Source organism: Heliangelus exortis, chromosome 4 (genome assembly GCF_036169615.1).
Source record: "Heliangelus exortis chromosome 4, bHelExo1.hap1, whole genome shotgun sequence".
Lineage (NCBI taxonomy): Eukaryota > Metazoa > Chordata > Aves > Apodiformes > Trochilidae > Heliangelus > Heliangelus exortis.
The window spans coordinates 1,241,351-1,264,096 of NC_092425.1; the positions used below are offsets into that span (position 1 = coordinate 1,241,351).

Here is a 22,746-nt window from a genome sequence, read left to right on the forward strand (position 1 = left end):
TCATCAGAGAGAGAGAGAGAGAAAGCATCAGAGAGAGAGAGAGAGAAAGCATCAGAGAGAGAGAGAGAGAAAGCATCAGAGAGAGCAGAGAGGAGGTGCCGAGGCAGCAGAGTGCAGGGTGAGGAGAGGTGTGTGAGGCAGCAGAGGTGTGTGGGGTGTGAGCCAGGAGCTGAACTGACCTGCCCAGAGGGGATCAGGGCTGAAGGGCTTGGGTGCTCCTCCTCCTGCAGATGCCCCAGGGAGTCCAAGTGGGGTGGGAGCTGTGGGTGCAGGCAGGGAGCAGCTGCTGCTTCAGGGGGTTCTGCTCTGCCATCAAGTGCTTGGGGACAGGGACACCTGAAAGGCAGGGAGAGGAGACCTGGAGTTACCTGTGGGACAGGGACCAGAGCAGCCCTGGGGAGGGGATGGGTCCCCAGGCAGGGAGGGAGAGGGGAAGGGGGAAAGGGGAAGGGGAAGGGGGAAGGGATCCCCCCAGCCTCCCCCCCACCCCTCTGGGCAGAGGAGCAGGGCAGGGGCCCCCCAGCCCCCAGCTGCCCCCAAGCCCCACAGAGGCAGCCCCAGGGCCCCAGCCCCTTCCCCTGGGGAAGCACCAGAGCAGCACCCAGCTCCTCACAGGGAGCTCCCTGGGGGGTTCCCCCCCTCCTGCAAACCACACGGCCCCAGCCCCCAGGGGGTCCCTGAGCCCCCTGGCCACAGCCCCCCCCCAGTGCTGCAGCCCAGCTGGGCTGTGGGGGGAGCAGCAGCAGCACAAAGTCCCCTCCCCTGCCTCCCCCCGACCCCCCCGTCCCACCCCCTGTGCTGGCAGCAGCCCCTGCCCCTCCCCTGCTCGGGGACAGCAGAGGGGACACCCTCAGCCCTGCCAGGCAGCCCGGCCAGGCCTGGGTGACACCGCAGTGTCACAGCAGGGGACACCACAGCCCCAGCTCCTCCCAACAGCCCCTCCCAGCAGCAGAGCCTCCAGCTCCCAGACACAGAGAGCACAACAGGAGGGGCAGGCACTGCCACAGCCTGACCAGATCCCTGAGGAACCTCTGCAGATCCCACACAGCTCTGCACGAAACCTGCATCCCCCTGGCACAGGATCCCCCCTGGCACAGGATCCCCCCTGGCACAGGATCCCCCCTGGCACAGGATCCCCCCTGGCACAGGATCCCTCCTGGCACAGGATCCCCCCTGGCACAGGATCCCTCCTGCACAGGATCCCCCCTGGCACAGGATCCCCCCTGGCACAGGATCCCTCTGGCACAGGATCCCCCCTGGCACAGGATCCCCCCTGGCACAGGATCCCCCTGGCCACAGGATCCCCCCTGGCACAGGATCCCTCCTGGCACAGGATCCCCCCTGGCACAGGATCCCCCCTGGCACAGGATCCCCCCTGGCACAGGATCCCCCCTGCACAGGATCCCTCCTGGCACAGGATCCCCCCTGGCACAGGATCCCTCCTGGCACAGGATCCCCCCTGGCACAGGATCCCTCCTGGCACAGGATCCCCCCTGGCACAGGATCCCCCCTGGCACAGGATCCCTCCTGGCACAGGATCCCCCCTGGCACAGGATCCCCCCTGGCACAGGATCCCTCCTGGGATCCCTCTCCACAGCCCCTGGGCAGCCTCTCCCAGTGTCCGGGCACCCTCAGAGCAAAGGAATTTTTTCCTCACATTTCAATGGACGTTCCCACGGCCCAGCTCCCGCCGCTGCCCCTCGTTCTGTCCCTGGGAACTCCTGAGGAGATCAGATCCCCCCCGGGTGCCGATCCCCTCCCCTCTAAGGGGGCCCCGAGGCCCTGGGTTCCCCTCACGGCCCTCCCAGCCCCGCCGTTCGACGCCGCTGTCCCCAACCCCCTCCCCACCGAGGCCCCCGCGAGCCGCCCCCGCCCCGAGGCCTCTCCCGCCGCCTTCCCTGCCCTCCCCCCGGCCCCGGCGCCCCCGTGTCCCCCCCTCGGTACCTCAGGACCCGCAGCAGCCGCTCCTCCAGCGCCGTCAGCTCCAAACCCGCCGCCGCCATCGCCTCCGCCGCCATCTTCCGGACGACTCGTACAGCTCTACCACAGAGACTTCCGGCGAGCAGCCAGAGCAGCCGCAGCGGGCGGAGGGCGGCGGGAAGCAGCGGCCCCCTAGCGGCGGGAGGACTGTGGAGGACTGCTCCGGAGGACCCGCCGGGTGCGGGGAGCGGAGGCGCCGGGGGCTCCCGCGCTCCCTTTTCCCGGGATTCGGGGAGAAAGAAACCCGGGAGAAGCAGCCGCGGGACGGGACGGGACGGGACCCCCCCGGCAACCACCACCGAGCCCCAGGGGACCCTCTCGGGGTCGTTGTTGGTGTTCGCCCCCCCGCAGGTCCGGGGGTGGGGACACACGGGTGGGCACCGCACCACGAGTGTCACCCCCCCATCCACCCCTGGGGACATCCCGGGGGTCTGGGGACATCCCGGGGTCACCCCTCTGCTGCCGGTGAGAGGGGACCGGGAGGGATGGAGTGGAGTGGAGTGGAGTGGAGTGGAGGCGGCTCTGGGGAAGGGAAAACGGGAAAGCAGCACCTGGAATGGGGACAGGGACACCCGGGACAGGGACACCCGGACAGCCCCCAGGTCTCACTCACACACCCTGACCAGGGTGGTGGGGGACACTGTGACCCCAGGGACCCCCTGAGCCCCCCAGGGACCCCTGAGCCACCCAGGCACCCCCTGTCCTCATCAGGGGACACAGTGAGACATCGGGGACCCCCTGTCCTCATCAGGGGACACAGTGAGACCCCAGGCACCCCCTGTCCTCATCAGGGGACACAATGAGACATCGGGGCCCCCCTGCTCCCCCAGGGCCCTCCTGTCCTCCCTGAACCACTCCCGTGGTTTTTGCCGTCTCCAGCCCGCGGGTCCCTGGTGCATCCCGGCCCCGTTCCCTCCCTGTCCCAGCTCCGCAGGGAGCTCAGCCCCCTCTCCCTGTTACTGTCCCCCAGCAGCAGGGCCATGGAGCCTCCCCTCTCCCAGCCGAGCAGCCCCAGCTCCCCAGCCTCTCCTCACCAGGGGTGCCTTGCCCCCCTCTGCACCCCGTCCCTCTCCTCAGCCTGCAGAGGTACATACATACATACATATATACATACATATATACATTTAGATACTTGGATGCTGGAGGGGATTTCACCTTCCCGGGGTTTGTCAGGCACCAAACCAGCCTCACGGGCACTGCCCAGCAAAGCTGCTTCCCAGAACAAGCAGCCTGGCTGCCTGGGGCTGTCAGCCAGGAGGCCAAGGGCTGTGCAGGGATCAGAGCTGGGTTGTGCTCTGCACGCCCCGTGCGGAGCCTGCGCCTCCCCGGGGAGGCAGAGCAGGGGGCAGGCTCAGGGCAGCCAGACCCACGGGTGCTTCCCAGGTGTTCATCTCACTCCTGGTGTCAGCCAGAGGGGAGCTGAATCACAGCATCCAGCCCAAACTGAGACCAGGACTTGTTTGTTTTTAAAGGAAAGCTATTTGATACACCATACGATACACAGAGGGCTGTGTGACAGAGCAGGTATACTGACTTGTAGGAGAGGGTTCCTGCTCCTTGCTGTTGTTCTAGGGCTGGGTCAGAGGTTTTTTTGCTCAGAGGATCAAGGATTCATCACAAGTGATGGTGTCACTTCCACGACACAGCCACCACGTGCACACAACTTGCCCTTGTGCAGGTGAAGTGTGAAGGCATGGCTTAAGCCAACACTGGTGCTTCATTTACTGACACAGCTAATTAAACACAGGATACAAATCAGTGTGGCTCCTCCGCTGGCAAAGGCAGTTCAGTTGCTTGAGACTGTCTGTTGAGATGCTCAGGAAAATGAGAATTTTCAAGTGTTTGTGCACACTTTGCAGCAGGCACTAGTGGTACAGGTTTTGAGGCTGCTGAAACTCTTGTTGTTCAGAAACTTCAGAGCAGAAATGGAGAAGAATGCATACATTAAAACTGGTAATGCTTGGGTAATACACACCACTTGGTATGTATTAAAAAAAATTATTAAAAAAAAAATAGCTTCCTTGGGAAATAAAACATATTCCACATTTGCCATGAGTTTATTTCTTTTAAAAAAGCTATTAATATGCAAGTTTCAGGGTAGAAACCTGTATTTATCTTTATTCCCCTCGTCCAACTACGCAACAGTTGTGCACTGACACAATTCAGTACCACCAGGGCAGCAGGGGGGCTTTGGAGTGCAGCTGCTTCACGTCCCAGCTTCATCCCATGAGCTGCAGATCTTCCCCACTCTCATCCTGAAGCCTCCTTTCTGTCCGAGTCACTGCCCTCATCTCCTTTCCCCTCAGGAGGAGGTTTGGCTGGATCCCTGTCTCCCCCCAGGGGAACAGCTCCTTTCCTTTGTGGCAGCACACTGCAGAAAGCTTCCTTCCAGTCCCTCTTCTCCAGGTAAGCAAGGATGATCTCAAACACTGCAAGGCCAAAAAAAAAACAAACCCATCAGTTCTTTGGCAGGGAGAGAGCTGAGCTGCTGGCAGGAATGCAGCCCCCACATTGACAGAGGTTTCATGCACTCAGCTGTGGAATCTCCAGAGCAAAGCTGATGTAGTAGAGGCAGCAGCAAGCAAGGGAGTTTCATTACTGCTGCACTCTAAATCCAAACACACTTCGAGTCTGTAAAACAGTGGCTACAGCAGCTCTGCTCTGCAGCAGCTCTGGGCTGAATTAATTCCTCTCAGGGACAGGGAGAAATGTCCCCTCAGTGACTCCAGCCTCACCTGGGCCCTCTCTATGGGCACTGATGCCTTCTGATGTTTGACAGAAATACTGCTCTGGTGTGCATCAACAGTGACTTTCTGCCCTCCCATGCCAGCAGCCCAAAGCCTCCCTGAAGTCTGCTGCACTTGCCTTTCTCCCTCATTTCTGCCTGAGCTTATGGAGAAAATCCTTACACGTCTCAAATGCTGGGACACTTTCTTACTGGGACTCCAGCACAAGTCCTGTGAGGAGAGGCTGAGGGAGCTGGGGGTGTTGAGGCTGGAGAAGAGGAGGCTCAGGGGAGACCTCATCACTCTCTCCAACTCCCTGAAAGGAGGTTGGAGCCAGGGGGGGGTTGGGCTCTTTTCCCAGGCAACTCTCAGCAAGACAAGAGGGCACAAGAGGTCTCAAGTTGTGCCAGGGGAGGTTTAGGTTGGACATGAGAAAGAATTTCTTTCTGGAGAGGGTGATCAGACACTGGAATGGGCTGCCCAGGGAAGGGGTGGATTCTCCATCCCTGGAGATATTTCAAAAGAGCCTGGATGTGGCACTCAGTGCCATGGGCTGGGAACCACGGGGGGAGTGGAGCAAGGGTTGGACTTGATGAGCTCTGAGGTCCCTTCCAACCCAGCCAGTTCTAGGATTCTGTGATTGTATTACAACCAACAAAATACAAAAAAACTCTGCAAATATGCTTCTTGCCAACACAAAAATTTATTATGTAGATTTGAGAGGCAGCTTCCCTCTGTCCACCTTCCTCATGCCAGGCAGCACCTCCTGTGAGAGCTGCTTTTTGGCTCTAGGTTGTAAGCTATTAGTGTTGGGACATAACAGCAGAGCCTTAACTACAGCTGTTAAAGATAACTCTGCTTTTTACACTAAAAACCATCAGTGCATTAAGAGCCTTTCACTTGCAATTTGAAAATGTTTCAGAAGGGCAAAGGAAGTCAACTGATGCAAAATAAAAGCTTGACCACTAGACTGCAGTGGAATCAATGCCTAAAAGTCTGGCATAAGAAATGTGCATAAAGCAGATAAATAAAAGCCTCTATGTGAGCTGCCCACTTCAAAGATGTGGAAAAACCAGCCTCAGGAATGCTGGCACTAGAGGTCAGTGTAAGCCCTACTGCACTAAAACTCCAGCAAAAAGCTACAGCTACCAGAACTTTTGATGAATAACATGTAAAGTCCTATTCCTGTCCATATAAAGCAACACAGAAAGATCAAGTTTTGGAAAACTTCATCTTAAGAATGCATGGTGTTTGATAACTGTTAATTCCAGTGATATTTCTTTCATGTTTAAATAATCTCTATTAGCATGGAAATACACACCTCATGAGTCAGTGGCATTTAAGAAAACAAAGCCACCATCAAGCAGTGTGGTACATAATAAAATAAACTTGCAATACAGCAAGGCAAGGGAAAAGAACTTGAAGTGGGGCAAAATAAAGACCTGGGCATCATGTCACAAATTTCTATGAAGGTGCATTTTGCATGTATGTTCAATGGCACCAAAAGATTATCTAATAATAAAATGGAAAGTTTAAAAGAAGTGGGAATCAAAAATGGGTTAGGCAGTTGCATACTTTTTTATATATATATATATATATATACACACACACATATAAATATACACATACATATATATATAGACACACATATAAATATACACATACATATATATACACACACAGATACATATATATATAAATACATATATATACAGGAAACCATGCAAAAATGCATCAGATGGAGCATGGCTGATAGGAAATGAGGTGAGTCTTCAAGTAGCTAAGCAGTCACTGCTGACCAAAGCTCTCCAAAGTGGTGAAAACATCACTGTTTATCCTCCCCTGGGATAAAATCCATGGGATAATTCCATTATTTTACTCACACACACAGTAAGCCTGGAAACAGGACCAGGATGCCAAAATTACCCATGGGAGAAGTGAAAAGAAGAACAGGAGGTATGCTTCTAAGTGGCTAAGACACCTCCCTTTCCATTTAACCAAATCTAAAATATTTAAAAGTCAGGACAATTACAGTAGCCCAAAGGCAACCAGATTCAAGAAATATCAACATAATAATGTTGGTATCTGCACTACAGTGCCCATTTTGAGTGTTAAAATCCTGAATTATGTTCTCTAACAATGCCATTCCTTTGTGATTTAAAGCTTACCATGATTGACAGCTAACACCTTCCGGCTGTTCATCTTGACAAAGTTTCCAAGTGGGAGCTGTGCATGGCCAATTCCCTGCTCCACAGCTTTCCTGTAAGTAATTCCCTGTGGGAAAGACACCAAGAAAACCAGGCTGAGTATCACCACTCCACATCAGCCAACACAGAGTATTACAAGTAGCATTTTCTGCCAGGAGTTTTGCCAGTACAGCTGTGACCTGGAGGATATTTACAAGGAGAGATGAAACTCACCCTGGTTGGAAAACACCTGTTTTAAGGGCTACCTTTGGAAAACTTACTATTTTGAATATATGTCACACTGTGATGCACGGAATCATAAATAAAGGATCATAAATAAAAGTTGTTCATGCAGCTGCAGCTCTAGAACCTGTCAGCCATAGCCTGTTTTAAAAGCTGAGTTGATGCTTAAGGACAGAGTTTCCCAGGCTGCACTAACTGTATTTTTTCAGAGGAAGAGTAAAGGATAAAAAAATATTTTGTCTGCTTTTTTATACCTGGCTACTCCCATGCCCAAGATGGGCAAAAAATATCCTTGAAAACTGTGTAAACACTTTCTACCCTCATGCCTATCTAACAGATCTGCCTTAGCTCCCTCCTAGCACTTCTCTGTGGACTAAGTGCTGAGGTATCACTTGGTGAGGGGATCCATCCCCTTCTTTAGCATCACACTGAAACACTAAACGTGCCACTAGAAATGCCACTGGACTGTCTTTGAAGAAAAACAGCAAGAATGTGTTACCTTCCCAGCTGCATTCATTCTCTGTGACACTCCAGTCCTGCCCAGCATGGTCCCATGCAGAGGTATGGCACCAGATCCCTGAGGTACCTGTGTTCCTCAGCCAAGCTCTCCTGGCACACAAACCTCTTCACAAACCATGTCCATGACTCAAGAGTTTTCTTCATCCACATTTGGGCAGTGCACATACAAGTGCAGGAACAGAAACCAAACCCTTCTGTCTGAAAACACAGCCCTAAGTAAGCTAAGCACTGCTATTCATTCCATTCCTAGATTTAAAAAGGAAAAGATGAAATCCCAAAGAGCTCAGCATGTCTGCACTCTGGAACACAAACCACTGTTACCACCATGAGGGGTTCTTTTTTTCCCTATTTCTTACTTTTTTTTTTTAAGAAAATCTTTTTTGAAGAATCATAGAATCATAGAATCATAGAATTGGCTGGGTTTGAAGGGACCTCAGAGCTCATCAAGTCCAACCCTTGCTCCACTCCCCCCGTGGTTCCCAGCCCATGGCACTGAGTGCCACATCCAGGCTCTTTGGAAATATCTCCAGGGATGGAGAATCCACCCCTTCCCTGGGCAGCCCATTCCAATGGCTGAGCACCCTCTCCAGAAAGAAATTCTTTCCTAATATCCAACCTAAACCTCCCCTGGCAGAGCTGAAGCTCTGCCAGGGGAGGTTTAGGTTGGATATTAGGAAAAAATTCTTTAATCCATGCCCTCTTGTCCCACTGATATCTGCCCAACCCCCCCCTGGCTCCAACCTCCTTTCAGGGAGTTGTAGAGAGTGATGAGGTCTCCCCTGAGCCTCCTCTTCTCCAGCCTCAACACCCCCAGCTCCCATGGATAAATAATATTCATAGAAGTTTTCTTGTTTTGGTTTTTGTTAGTTTACACACCAACAGCAGTAATGGCAAGCAAGGTGCCAAACCCCCCCAGTTTACCTTGTGGTGATTGTGATCCACCAGTCCCCCAATCACATAGGCTTTCTTCTCATCAAGCTCACTAAGAACATCAGGGGAATCTGAGGTAAGATACACCAGGTCTTCTTTCTTTATTAGCTCACTATAGTGCTCTGTCCTAATATGGATATCCTTAAGATAAAAAAAAAGGTAGTTAAAAAAAGGTACATCCAACTGATGAAGTGCTGGGCAAGCTCACAGACCCAAGATGGGTCCAGCAAAACTAAATCCAACAGTGCCCAGCAATTCCACACCCCTCATTCATGTTTAAGTCCATAGCACAGTGCAGAGTGACTCCTGTACAGATAATCCTACAGCACTGACTTGTACAAATAATCAGGGGATTTCCTGAAACCACAAAAGAACTTCACAAATCCTAATGATTCCCTTCAAACAGTACCCCACTTCTCCTAGGGAACCAAATAATTTTCAAGTCCACCTTTCAAAAACCAGAAGGAAATGCTTTGTTGACATCACTTGTTTGAGGAGAGGTTTATCTATGCTTTTGCAGGCAGCTATTGCACCAGACCTGCTGGAAGTAGAGCTGGTTTTATATATACAAAATACTCTTCATTTGAATTTGTTGGAGTAATGGTTTTATCAGGAGGTGCAAGGAAAACCAACCTGAGTTTGACCATAAGACAAGCTACTTCTCTAAAGAGCACTTCAGTGTTGGGAGGCAACATAAAGGAAAAGAAGAGACACATGAACAATCACAAGACAGTCACATTATGACTTCAAAACCTTATTTTTTGCCAAGAAAAGACGACCACTGCCAAGGCAGATGACTGTCAGGACTGCCTGAATCAAGCAGTGATTAGCCTGATGCATTAAAACTGGGTGAAACCCACTGTGTGTTGAGTTCTTCACAGAAGAATCAAGTGTAGATCCAAGACATGAATTCATTGGCTTATTTAAGTTAAATTAAAAGCACAGAGACACACTGTTCCTAAAATGCTGCTGTCCTGATGGCTTAGAAAAACCCACGCTGAAAACACACAAGTCTTTCACAACTAACAACCTAGTTAGTAACAACAGTCAATATTTCTTTTTCTGTTTTTATAAAAACAGTCAATTATTCACCTTCCAGTTCACCCATCCTTTGTCATTTTCATTCATGTTGCTCTTCAACTGTCCCCCATGGCTGGTCAAGTAAAACTTTGGAAAAGAAGCAAACAAACAAAAGCAAGAGGTACAGAATAAAACAAACAAACAAAAAAGAGGTACAGAATACTGAAATGTCAATATGCCTGTTTCCTCTCTGTACCAGACTTCTCCTACAAGTAACGATTAGCTAAAACTCTTAATTATTTTTTAGCTGAAACTGGTACTGAGGACAGATCCATACAGTCAATGGCAGGTTTAAAAAAGTTGTTTTTTTTTTAGATCTGCCACAGATAAAACTACCAAGAGTATTCCAGTATCTGGCACTCTTCCTCTGCAGGCACATTTTCATATATACAAGGACTTAATTAACACGTGGGTTGCGAATTTATCTATTACAATAGAAATTATTTTCTTATTAAAAAGAGGCAGCTTAAACATTTTTTTTTTCTGCTACAATTCTCATCCCTTGGGCCACAGCTGCCTGTCCCACAAGCTTTGCAAGGAGCAGCACTGAGAGCTCAGGCTGTGCCACGTACCTGCACGGGGTGGAACGCTTTCCGGTTTTCTGCGTAACATCTCTGAATCTGCTTGTGAAGCTTCTTAACATCCTGCATACAACACAATTTGTTTTTACACAGTCCTGCAGACACAGCACCACAAAATGCTTTACCATGAGCCAGTCAGCAGCTAGGGAGAGAAAAAGGAAGCTTTTAACTGGCAAAAGTGACCACTGAGAGGCTGTGGACGTGAGGCCCCGAGAGGAAGAACGCCCACTGTGGAGGAATCACAGTGAGAAGGGAACACACACGCCTTCCACACAAGTGAATTTACACACTTCCATGCACCTGTTGTGCCTGCTTTGCATTATTCTAGGAAACAAACATGACCATATGTAAAAACATGCTCCAGATTAATCTGAGGGATCAAGCAGATCTGTCGCTGTGAGAATACTCTGTCTTTCACCCACGGGAAAACCCTGAGAATACAGTGTTGGTTTAAGAAAATTAAATATCTATAATATCTATAATATCTATAATATCTATAATATCTATAATATCTATAATATCTATAACATCTATAATATCAACCTGCAGAACCCAGAACAATGCAAATAATTTAGTGGCTGTCTCCAGCATGATGACCTGACAATTCTGGACAACTTAACCGGTACTACTAAAAATGCAGCACACTTTATTTATAGCCAATTAAGTTTTTTGTAAGGTACATTTTTATAGCTTTATTCTCAGTGGCTCACAAGCAGTGTTCTGATTCCCATTTTAAAATGATTCATCATTATATTGCTTTGATTCATGTAGTGCTTTGAGAATGTTTTGGAATCTCCAAAGGTTAAACTAGACCTTATCACCACAATATTGCACTGCAAGTTTTTACAGACACAAAGAAAGTTAATTAATCTAATTAACCCCACTGCTAAAGGCCACCACCACCTTCAGTTACAGAGCTTCACCTTTCCTAAACATCTGCACAAGTGCCAGGTCTTACATCAGGCCTGACAGGGGCTCTACATGACCAAGGAAGGAAATTTGTTTGAAGGAGGATGAATCTCCACAAGAATGCTGATGCCCAGTCAGCATCTCCAAAACCACCAAGGGAGTCCCCTCTACTTTCTCCTGGGGCACTGCTCCAGGACTCCTCAGGGAACCAAGGTCCAAAGTGCCAACTGGAACTTCCCCTGCACTTTGTGGTGAGTGGCACCAAGCGTCTTGAGCAGAGGTTGGGTATCATGCTGATCATTCTCCTATTTACCTGTCCTGCAATCATCTCACACATTCTTTCATCCCTTCTAAAATTTCAGAGGTGGGCTGAACAGTGTCTTCTTGTACAAACTGCCTCTCGTGTGACTGAGAAAGTTCAGTATCCTCATTCTCATTCCATTTCCACTTTTCTCATTTCCACAGACACTTACTGCCATGTTTGTGAGCCTCAGTCCACTTTGAGAGAGACAATAACTGGATGAGGCATTTGCAGCCCCTCTATCAAAAAGAATTTTGAGGCAGAACTGCATCTAGCTTCCTGGTGAACAGGTGGCACAAGCTGTTTCTGCATTTCTACAAAGAAAAGCTTTGGCAAGGTTATATAAGGGTACATTCCAAACCCTCAAAAATTCAGCAGCTGATCTAAGTAGGCCTGGGAGTCATCACAGTCTGAAACACACTCCCTGTCCTCACTCCAACAGCAAGTTTCTCAGTCAGTGTCTGCTTCTGGGACTGATAACACCCCATGTTTATAGTTACAGCCAGAGAATGGTCTGCAGAACCAAGGCCACTGCTCAGCTCTGAGGAACATTTTGCCCTCCAGAAAGAGAAAAGGAGCGAAGAGGTCACACCTGGAACCCTCCTTTGGGGAGGAACAGACAAGACAGATGTCAAAAATGACCAGAGTATTCCATCCCATCCACCTCATACTCAGTATAAATTTGAGGGATCATGAGGGTCAGACCCCTTCCTGCTTCCCCTTCTTTGCCCATTCCCTCTTTGCTTGGGCATCCTGGGAGGATTCCATCCCTTCCTCTGCCTGTGCTCCTGATCCCTGCCAGCCTGAATCTGTGTGTTCCTGCCTCCAGCTCCCAACTACTGCTGACTTCCAAGATTCCAGCCTGGGCTTTCCCAGGGCTGCCCTGCAGCCTCAGTGGGGATGTGAGAGTTACTGGGGAGAAGGGGGGAGGAACGTGGTAACAATTTTCCTGGATATTTGTGTATACTTAGTAATTTTTCCTATTTATCATAACTGTTTCATCAAAGCTGTGTAGTTCAGTTTCCAACCCCTAAGTCTCTCTCCTTTCCTTATCAGGGAGGGGAGGGGGATTAACACAGAGCATCTGTCACTGTGTTTAACTGCCAGGCAGTGTTAACCCCTGACAGATTTATTAGCGAGACGCTCTCCATTTTTTGTGCTCTGATGCTGCATCAGCACAGCCACTGGAGACCCCTCCAGCACTGCTGTGTGATGGGCACATCCCCTTTACCTTTGGCACCATCAGCTCATCAAAGCTGCAGTCGATGACGAGGCGCAGGGTGCTGGGAGCAGCTTCCCTCCTCCTCCTCTTTCTGTCGCTGCCTTGGGCGCCGGGCTCCGCCTTCCACTGCCGCTCCAGTTTCCTCTTCTGACGTTTTTCTTTCCTTTTCTGCCTACACGGACACACAGACAAACAGGTCTTCAAACCCCCTGCTGAGGGACCCCTTCTGATGGAGGTGGCTGCCCCGTGACTGTGAGAGTTTAAACTCATCCTATTTCTGTTTGTGACACCCCATGAAACAGACACTGACTTTTTGAAGCTCTGTGTGTACCTACAATCACAGAATCCTAGAATTGTCTGGGTTGGAAGGGAGCTCAGAGCTCATCAAGTCCAAGCCTTGCTCCACTCCCCCCGTGGTTCCCAGCCCATGGCACTGAGTGCCACATCCAGGCTCTTTTGAAATATCTCCAGGGATGGAGAATCCACCCCTTCCCTGGGCAGCCCATTCCAATGGCTGAGCACCCTCTCCAGAAAGAAATTATTTCTAATGTCCAACCTAAACCTCCCCTGGCACAACTTAAGACAATGACTGACACCTGACACAAAAACCAGGGAAGTTAATAGTGGGAGCCTCAGGGATTTCAGGGCACTCAGAGGTAAAGTCTCACAACAGAAACAACAAAAACAAATTTGCCAAAACTGCAGTATCAGAATGTGGAATAGCACCTGTTTCTCTGAACAGTTTTTCAAAAGCTTTTCTCCTCCCTCAGGTTCTGGACACAGCAATTTTAAAAGCCACTGTCTTGGGAATGAACCCTTCCCATTCAGCAGGGTAATCACAGTCATCCCATTTGCAGATATGCTTTCTCTCAACAACAGAATAAACCAGAAGCTCATCATCTTCCGAAACTTATCTTAGGAGATTACAAATCATCATAACTGAAACCACAGCATTTCACGTGCCAAAAGAAATTTCTTTTTCACTGTCTGTAACATTCACCACGTCAGCACCAGGAAAAGAGGGTGCAGCCCATTAAGAAAGGAACAACGCCACACGTTTCTTCTCCATGCTGACAAGCACGACAGTCCTGACAGTCTCTTCAAGGTGAGGAATACTTCTATTATGAAGAGAAGATGCTTACCTTTACAGCTTCTTCATATGCAGATGGAGTAGTAGCCTGTGACTACTGCTTTAAACCTAGCATGGGAGAAAACTAGTTCAACTGTTGTGATTTGCTGAAGCAATCCACATGCAAATGCTGCTGACACATCCTTATTAATTATCAGCACTAGGCACTACACATCATCCCAGGAAAGCTGTTCTGCAGCCCATACCTCCTCAGATCTTTCTGCTCTTCCCATTGCTTCTGCTTCAACAGCCTCTTCCTTTGCCTCTTGGACAGGGGCTCCAGGCATTCTTCCTTGTCTGATCCTGCCTCCAGGCTCTCTACTGGGCTGTCACTTGACTTCACTTTTCCTCCCACATTCAGAACTTCAGGGGACATGGTATATTCCGTTGGCACCTCTGGACTTTCTGCTGGAGTTTCTGAAGACATTAGCTTTTGGCCAGGTTTGCTGCCTTGTTTCTCAACACACAGTAAGTATTTCACTAAAAGCAGGTTTATTCCTCACCAGTCCTGTAAGAAACAAAACAACAGTATGAGCGTTATTAACAAGAAGTTTATTTAGAAAAAAAATATCACCCTTCACCTACTATAAACCTGAATAAAGAGAAAATAATAAATGGCCTTTTTTATGTGTTTAAAGCTAGATTAGTTCCTCTGCAAACAGCAACAGATCAGATAGTAGAGAGATTATAGCCAGCATTCAGATCACCTCCAAAGCTCTGACTGCTACATCTGCAGCTATTCAACACTTTCCAATTAAAGTCTTTCTCAAAACACAGCTGCATAAATTTGATTAAACATAAAAAACATTATCAGTACTATCACATTTACACAACCTATTCTCAAAGAGACAAACAGAAAAAATTAAAGAGGTATCCTGCAATGTAACTATGGCAGCATGTTAGAGAAATATAATTTTCAAGAGAGGAAAGGAGAAACTTTTCTACAGGAAGGGTTGTTAAGCTCTGGAAGAGGCTCCCCAGGGAGGTGGTTGAGTCTCCATCCCTGAATGTGTTTAAAAATCCTCTGGATGTGGTGCCTGGGGACATGGTTTAGTGGTGGGTCACTGGGAACAGGGTAGCAGAGTTAGGAGGAGGGCGGACTCAATGATATTGAAGGTCTTTTCCAGCCTGAGCAATTCTACGATCCAAAGGTATTTGGGCAGGTGTGTCTGTGTGGGTGTGTACAAAATCCATTTTTATTTCTTCTGAGAACCAAAGCCCCTGCCTGAGCACTGATGCAGGACACTGTCAGTAGACAGAACGCAGCAAGTAAGGGGATGAACAGCCTCAACTGCTACCCAGCCAACCGTTTTGCATTCAAACACATTACACGTACTATGCCCTCTCCTTTTCACCACAAAGTATGATTTTTAAGTGTTATTTTCTCGTACAGAAGCTGCCCTGTGGGAAGCAGCCGCACGGGTACCGCACGGGTGAAGCACGGAGTACAACACGGCACCGAGCGAGCCCCCGTGGTGAAAAAACCCAACAAACCCTGGCTTCTCCAGGGGCTGAGGAGCTGTAAAACACACCAAACGCCCCAAAACGCCTCATGTTCCTCGGCTGGGGGTGTCAAACAGGGTGCAAGGGGCCGGAGGGCAGCGGGTGCCGATCGGCAGCGCCGGCCCCGTGATTACCGAGTCCTGCCCGTATAGACACCCATACACACACACCTCTCTCTCTATATATATATCTTTATATACGCACCTCTCTGTGTATCGCACACACCACATATAGAGAAACACGCGCCTAAGTACCTCATAACTCATCCGGACCAACGCACCCCCCCCCTGCCCACCAGGGACCGCGATCCCCTGGCAGCGGGGCCGCCGCCATTTTCCCCTCCTTCCTTCCCTGTGCGGAAGGAGCGGAGCCCGCACCCCAGCTCCCGCCCCGCCACACACCAGGGGTTAACCCAAGGGGGGTGACGGGGGATCCGCAACGTACCCACGGGCATCGCCATGCGCAGGACCGGGGCGGGGAAGGGGCGGGTGATGGGAGGAGAAGGAGGAGGAGCGGCGGTCGTCCCCCCGCGCACGCCCCGCACGCCGCGACTCCAAGTCCCGGCGAGCAGCGGGCGGACAGGGCGCGGCCATGAGAGGCTGGGAGACACCCACCCGTTTAGGGTCTGCATCCCGTGGCCACTTCAGGCCCGGAGGGTCCATCTCCAGTCCCGAGCAGCCTTTAGGGAGGGAGCCGTCCCGGCCGGCTGGGCGTGAGGGAGAGCGGGGGGGCACAGCTGCTCTCGCCCGGGTACCGCTGGGCACTTAGCGCTGCCTGCTGCGTGCGAAGCCAGCTCTGGTTTCACCTGGAGCAGCTTCCCCGACAAATTTAAAAAAACCAAATAAATGGAAAAAAAACTTGTGAGGAGCGCGCTTGAAGATGAGCCGTGTTTTGATCGGGTTTCTGAGGTGTCCGTCGTTGCTTAGCACAGGCGGCGGTGGCTGCTGCCGGGCGGCCGCGGTGGCAGTGCCCGTGACGGGGGACACGGGCGCTGTGACCGGGCTGCAGGGCCCCGGCTGCCGGGCAGGCACTCGGAGGAGCCCAGTGCTGCGGGATCAGGCGGAGCTGGCAGGCTCAGCACTGCTGGGAGTCACCGGGAAAGCTCTGCTGCCCCACAACACCCACCCCCCCAACCAGCCCCCGAGAGCTGCGGTGGCTCTGCGGGATTAAGAGAAGCGAGAAGTCAGAAAACCTTATTTTTATCTGATGGTTTTGATGACACTGCTGAGTTCAAGCAGGGGCCAGCAAAGTATTTTTAAGTGGTGGCATTCCTCAGAGCAGATTTCCAGCTCCAAAGGTCCCCCAGCAATGCCGTGCTCTCTCTTCCCCCCTAAAAAGGGATCCGCGCCTTCACGCCTCAGGTTTGCAAAGGCCACCCCCCCAATTAGGTTTTTAAACCCTGGTGTCAATACTGACTGAAGGACAACGTTCTTTTGCCTGCAGATAACTTCATGGAAGAATGCTGCCCTGGTGCAGCAGTCAGCTCTGGAGACCAGGATTGTATTATATGACAAAAATATATTTTGAGTTGCCTAAATATATAGATATCTGTTTGCCCCTGGTTAATGAGGCATACAAAGTTAGCAAACATAGGAGTGTGTACTACCATAATACCCTTTTCATCTGCATCAATGTTTTATCTCAAGTTTCATTAGTTCCAGATATACACATTGTAGTGCTGGTTTCAGGTTTACTACAGCTATGTTAAAGTCACAAAACCATACGATGTCACTATAGTAAGACACTGACCTTTAACTGCTGCTGGTATTTAATATGCACTGTAACACTTAATTTGTGATTCCTATTTCCTGCATTACTTTAAAAATAGCTAGATTTGCACTTGCTTTTGCTACCATCTATTTAAAACCTCACTCATGTTACTGTTAATATCCAGCTTTACGTGCCAGCATCGCACAAGTCCAAATGTGCTGCTGTCCCTGTGAACAATCTGCTGTTCTCTTCTGGTTGTTAAAAGGCTGCAGGTCAGTCACCAATAGCAGCCCATTTGCTTGCTTGTTTTTATAAAAAAAAGGCACCTAGCAAATTGATCTAATACTCAAACGTGCTTTTTCTCAGAACGGAGGCACTGCTTACGCATTTTGATTTATAAAGCTGTTTTTCTCAATCAGCAATGCAATGTTTTCTGAAGTCTGCCAAGTGCCAAGTGGTGACAAAGTCAAGACCTGAGCTGCAACTATTGAGAAAGAGCTGCCTAACTGAATTTCATTATTTTGGTAGAGCCATAGCATGAGTTTTCAAGATACTCATTCAAAGACACACACAATCCCCCTCTAGCCAGTGCCTTGGCTGGGCACCTCCCTCTCCCTGTGCCCCGTGGCAGAAATATGGGATATGTGACTCACCAAAACAGGGGGAGCTGCAGCACACAGGCACCAGCTGAAGGGCAAAGATGGACTCGGGTACTTCGGAGCACACAGCTGCAAGTTTGAGTCAAAAAACCCCAGATCTTCACTGTTGCCTGTGAAGAGAAGACATAAAAGCATTTTTGTTGACCTCAGAAGATTTGAAGGCATCTCATTAGTTTTATTAGCTTGTATAAAGATAGGAGCCCTATAGTTTGGACTCTGGAAACTGTGCAGCAACAGTAATACTTTGACCCCAGCTGGTGTGCCAGCATGGCCTGAGGCATACATCAGGGACTGATCCTGCAACCTCTGTGTAAGGGACTTGGCTGGGTGCAACACTTCTTTCACTGATGTCATTTGCCTCCACAGAAGTCACTGATGATTTACCTAGGCCAGAAGTGGGGTGAGGCTCAGGCCTCCTGCTTTTGAGATACTTGAGGAATGTATCAAATATACACATGGTGTGTATATGGGTGCATGTAAGTATATGCAGGTGTACATAGTGTTCCTCTACACAATGGTTACATGCTTAGTTCTGTCATTGGTATCACAGCAGTGGGATCCAAAGAGATACACCAATTTATCTCAGAGCTGGCCTCTGATATTCCAGTGGCCAAGAGAGGCCCATTTTAAAAATAACCATTTCAAGGAGGAGATTAATTTCCTGTGTCACAACAGCGTAAGAGAGCAACTACTCTTCCCCAGATTGCAAACCACATCAACTCCTCCTCAGGAGTGGTGTGAACACTGCATCTCTAAAGCAGGGGCTTACCTCTGGTCTCACACAGACACTGTCCCTGGTTTTCTCAACAACAGAAGGCCTGGCAAGCTCTTTGTTTCCCAAGCAGAGCAAAAGGACCCTCTGTGTCAGTGCCTGAGTTCAGGAGCACGTCCCAGGCTGTGCTGGGGAAGCAGCACACAGAACCTGAAGCTGGGGAGCAGCAGAGCAGTCCCCAGGGTTTCCTGCTAATCTCTACCCTCCTATGTGCATGCACACACAACAGGGAAGAACTCTGGGGCTGGACTTCACAAGGTGAGGAGAGATGAGCAAGAGTGAGGAGCACTGGCAGGGACCTCTTGTTTCTCACTGCTGGGCAATTACTGACATCCATGGTGTTCAGCTTCTCTCTTACTGCAAGGCAACAAAGGAGGAATTTATACTACCCAGGGGAAGGATGTTCTCCCCTTGTCATCCCTAACCAATATGGAGGAGCTGCTGGCAAAAATGGCTCATTGGGAGCACCAGAACCCATCCTGAGGTGGTACTGGTTCACCTGGGATGTTTTAGGTTGTGGTCTTGTTAAAGCAGCCTCTGGAAGTGGAACCAAAGAGCATGGTGATGGCTCACAGGTCTGCCTCCTCTACAAGCTGGACCAGATCCTTCATCCCCACAGAGCCAGGAAGGCTTTGTATGCTGGGGGAGAGGGTGCTCCCTCACAGTCTGTGACCACCAGGGCTTGCAGGGGCACTTGGGGGGCAACTTACTGCCCCACCATCACTTAAAGGACAAGGATGTCCTTTAGAGAGTCCTGTGACTGTGGGGCTTATCATGGGATGGCCTGGGATTTACTCTCAGAGCAAATGGGGAAGCATGTGGGTTAGTCAGCAAAGGGCTTATCAGGGGAGGTGGCCAAAGGAGTGTGAGAAAAGGGGAAAATGGGGCTGAAAAGGAAGGTTTGGTTTGCCCTTCTCCCAGGCAAGTACTCTTCACCAAGGTGGGACAGAATGGCTGCTTTATTTAATCTCTTCAGTCACTGCAATGATGTAAGATCATTTCAGCTGGGGATGCTGAAAGAGATGATTTGGGGGGGGATGATACCATATAGCAGGAATTAACTTGGCCTTTGGGTCTCCATGACAAAGCATCATCCCTTTTTGGGATGGAACTGAGGGATGCAAGGTACTTCTGCTTCCAGGAAGACCCTTAAAAAGCATCTGCCTCTGAGGCTGCTGGCTGAGGATACAAGGCAGTGGAGACTATGGCCAGGATATGGCCCCTGGCAGCAACAGCCATGACTGCCCTTCCATCCATTCAGAGGAGGAGTGGCAGGGTCTCCTGGTCCTGACAGGAGTTGAGGTGGGCTCCTCAGCTCTGCCTGTGTGGGCTCAGTATTCAAAAATGAAAGCTGAGGTCATCGATAAAGTGGGGCAGAAACCACCAGTCACCTTAGTTATTAATAATTAACTGGAAGTCCTTTGATGAACTTAGTACCTGAGTGTGGAATTTGGAGTCTGACCTTTACTAGATGTAGATAAACAGTGTGGCCAACCCGGTGGCTCTCTCTGGGAGCACCTCTCCACTCTCAGCACCTCACTTCTTGGAGACTCTCACACTTGATGCTGCAGCCAGGAGCCTGGGGGAGTCCAGCATGATTCTTCTCACAGTGCTGTTCCTTTGCATCATTTCCACTTACTCGGCCTCTGTTAAAGGTAGGTCTTGGTTCAGCTTTTGGCTCAGGAAAGGCAGAACCAGTGTGGATCTGTGGAGACAAAGCCCATCATTGTTAGCAGTCCATCCTGGAGCAATGCAAATCTGTTCAGTGATTACACAGAATGAGGTGCTGGTGGTATTCGTGTCAGAACTGGGGATGGAGGAGACAGGGTTTTCAGGTGCACGGGGGCAGCAGTGTGAGCCAGGAGGCTGGGATCTTGACCCTGCTTAGTCAGGACATGCTGTGGGGGCACTGGCTTGAAAGTGACTGTTCACATGCTCAGAAGTCAAACAGAGAGAAGCTCTCTGGTGGAGCAGTGCCAGGAGGCCTCAGGGCTCTCCAGCTTCTCAGCAGTTGACTCAGCTCCTGCTGAAGTCAGTGACAAGCATCCCATTAATTTCATGAGGAGCTTGCTCTGCAGTAAGTCAGGAGAACCTGGGTGTCTGCTCAAGCCCTGGGAGCAGGGATTTACTCAGGTGTCCTGACAAAGGTCAAGGGTATGAAACCTGGAGCCTGCCCACCTCAGCAGTGCCAGTGTGTGAAAGAAGTGCTGGTGTCTTTAGCAGTGGTCCCTTGTGTGCAACCTGACACTAAATTTAGAAGAGCAAGAACCTGAAAACATCAGCTGAGATCCAGCTCTTGGTTTGATGAGGATGTCCTCACCCTGAGGAGGGGCAGGGGGGGCACACCATCCCGGGTCACACTGCTAAGAAGGCTGCAGAGGTGCCCTCATGGATGCCTCCTCTTGCTCCTGCTGGGGATCTAGGAGACTGTAACTGTAAGCACAGAGCAGCAACTTCATCAGGAGTTAGAAACAGAGAAGTCTGCAGGCAGCTCCTCTCTCTGGGAGTGTATTCCATGAGCCTGCCAAGTAGTATTTATGGCTGGATACTGACATGCTTCATTTCTGCTGCCTGCTCTCCCCACCTACTCCTTAATATCAATTAAGCAAAGCTCCTTCTGGATGTGAAGTAATATTTGCTTGTCACTTTACATCCCCAGGGTGCTGAGCAAGCATTTTCTTACTGAGTCCTCCTTCAGCTCTGCCAGGTCTCATCTCTCTCTTGTGCAGAGAGACTGAGAGATGAATTACTGGCCTAAAAGTCACTCAGCACCTCACTGACAGAGTTGGGATTAGGATGGATGTTTTACTTTCCACCAGGCCACGCTGACTTTTGGAAATATTGAAGGAATATTCTTTTCCTTAAATCCAGCCAGATCAGCACATATGAAACTTTCCTCCTGCACTTCCAGTTGAAGAGTGTTTTCAAATAAGCGGATGAGCTTTGCTTTTTAAAGCTATCTGGTATCAGAAACAGTGACAAATATAATTTATGAAGGTAGAGCCAGCAAGCAGTTAGAGACACACATGCTGTGCATGCCATATGTATTAATAAAAGGCACAGGACTTGACAGCTGTCTCTACTCATGCAGTGTAACCTTCTGTATTATACAGTATCATGATTTAATTATAGACTTGGCATGTTACCCTTAATGACAGACACTTAACATTACTAGTCAAACTATGTGTTATGCACTCCACCTTGAAAGCAGGCACTTCTGACCCCGAGAGCATGGCTGATTGCAGTCCTCATGGCCAGCTCTCCTCCCCTCTCAGGCAGTGGGACATTTGCCACCAGCTGAAATAGCAATGGTTCTACAGGCAGCAAGGACCCTGGTGCTGAGCACAAAGGAAAGAGCTTCAAAAGGCAGAGGCTCTCTTGAAGAAAGGTTTCTGACAGAAAGGTGTAGGAATATTCCTTTTTAGATAGTACTGGTGTTTTTCTTCATGAAAGGTAGCATGAAAATTTATTTATCCAGTTCTGAATACTGGTTGTGACACTGCATCTCTGTCCCTCTGCCACCACTTGCCTCTCAAGCTGACCTCACTGCCCAGCTCTCTCTCTGGGCTTCCCCTTTTCCACCAGGCTTAGTGCTAACTCCTTGGGACTGCCTTCAAACCTTCTCATCCCTGCTGCTTTTCTGAACATCATCTGTGCTGGGCTCACCCCTTTCCATCAGTGACATCCATCTTGCAACCAAAGCAATTTCTGCCTGCATATTCTACCCTGCTTTCTGCAGTGTTTTCCATGTATGAAATGGTGAAAGCTTTCAGGTCCTAATACTGTTCTAGCTCCCTGAAATTAATCTCTTCCATGACTCTTGCAAGAAGCTGCTGCATCATTCTCTCAGCTGTTTTCTGCAGGAGGGAACTGCTCTTTTGTATGTGGGGACAAGCCTGGGGGGGAAAGGGGAAAGCAACCCTTGCAAAAGGAAAAAAAAAAGATCTGTGTGTTGAGCTGTGGGGAAAGGAAGAGGATAGGTGAATTTAACTGAAAAGAGAGAGGGAGCAAAGGCACAAACATCCACCTTAACCTGCTGAGAGACACATGTCTCTCAGCACCCAGATCATTTTTCTTGGATGTGCTTTCCCCCCCTACCTTTATCTTTAGATGGGACTGTGTCACTGTTTGCATTTAGAAAGCACCCAGTGTGGGGCACTTGTAAAATCTCAGCTGATATTAAATCACTAGCCCTGATTTCTGCTGCAAATGAAGGACATTTCCAACCAGAAAGCAACTTGCTCTGAGCTGCAGGGAACTAGGGGTGTCCCTCAGAGGCACAGAGCACCCTCTGCT

At 49.6% G+C, this 22,746-nt stretch overlaps 2 protein-coding genes across 5 annotated transcripts in view; one reads left to right on the forward strand and one right to left on the reverse strand.

The window, feature by feature from the left end:
• Positions 1–4,022: 4,022 nt before the first annotated feature.
• On the reverse strand, positions 4,023–20,043 carry TRMT10A (tRNA methyltransferase 10A). 4 transcript variants are annotated; one of them, XM_071742565.1, is made up of 9 exons: positions 19,913–20,043; positions 17,673–17,788; positions 14,013–14,314; positions 12,687–12,849; positions 10,237–10,308; positions 9,677–9,751; positions 8,576–8,725; positions 6,875–6,980; positions 4,023–4,409 (listed from the first exon to the last, which is right to left on the reverse strand). In XM_071742565.1, the coding sequence occupies exons 3-9, from the start codon at positions 14,231–14,233 to the stop codon at positions 4,231–4,233; spliced, it is 966 nt and encodes a 321-aa protein (XP_071598666.1). In that variant the 5' UTR covers positions 14,234–14,314; positions 17,673–17,788; positions 19,913–20,043; the 3' UTR covers positions 4,023–4,230. The 4 variants fall into 4 exon arrangements, with proteins under 4 accessions (XP_071598666.1, XP_071598664.1, XP_071598668.1 ...); XM_071742563.1 differs by lacking the exons at positions 17,673–17,788; positions 19,913–20,043 and adding an exon at positions 15,754–15,885; XM_071742567.1 differs by lacking the exons at positions 6,875–6,980; positions 17,673–17,788; positions 19,913–20,043 and adding an exon at positions 15,754–15,887.
• MTTP (microsomal triglyceride transfer protein) overlaps positions 19,971–22,746 on the forward strand; it is a 28,140-nt gene continuing 25,364 nt past the window's right edge. The window contains exon 1 of the mRNA XM_071742562.1: positions 19,971–20,105. Within this exon, the coding sequence (XP_071598663.1) occupies positions 20,045–20,105 (61 nt within the window). The 5' untranslated portion in view covers positions 19,971–20,044. The remainder of the gene's footprint in view (positions 20,106–22,746) is intronic.

Excerpts from the sequence above, each read along its gene's own strand:
- TRMT10A (XM_071742565.1), bottom strand. The coding sequence starts at position 14,233 with ATGTCTTCAGAAACTCCAGCAGAAAGTCCAGAGGTGCCAACGGAATAT. Across the intron at positions 9,752-10,236 it reads AAGCGTTCCACCCCGTGCAG|TTTTACTTGACCAGCCATGG; the intron begins GTACGTGGCACA and ends TCTTTTCCAAAG. Across the intron at positions 4,410-6,874 it reads GGTGTTAGCTGTCAATCATG|TGTTTGAGATCATCCTTGCT; the intron begins GTAAGCTTTAAA and ends TTGGCCTTGCAG.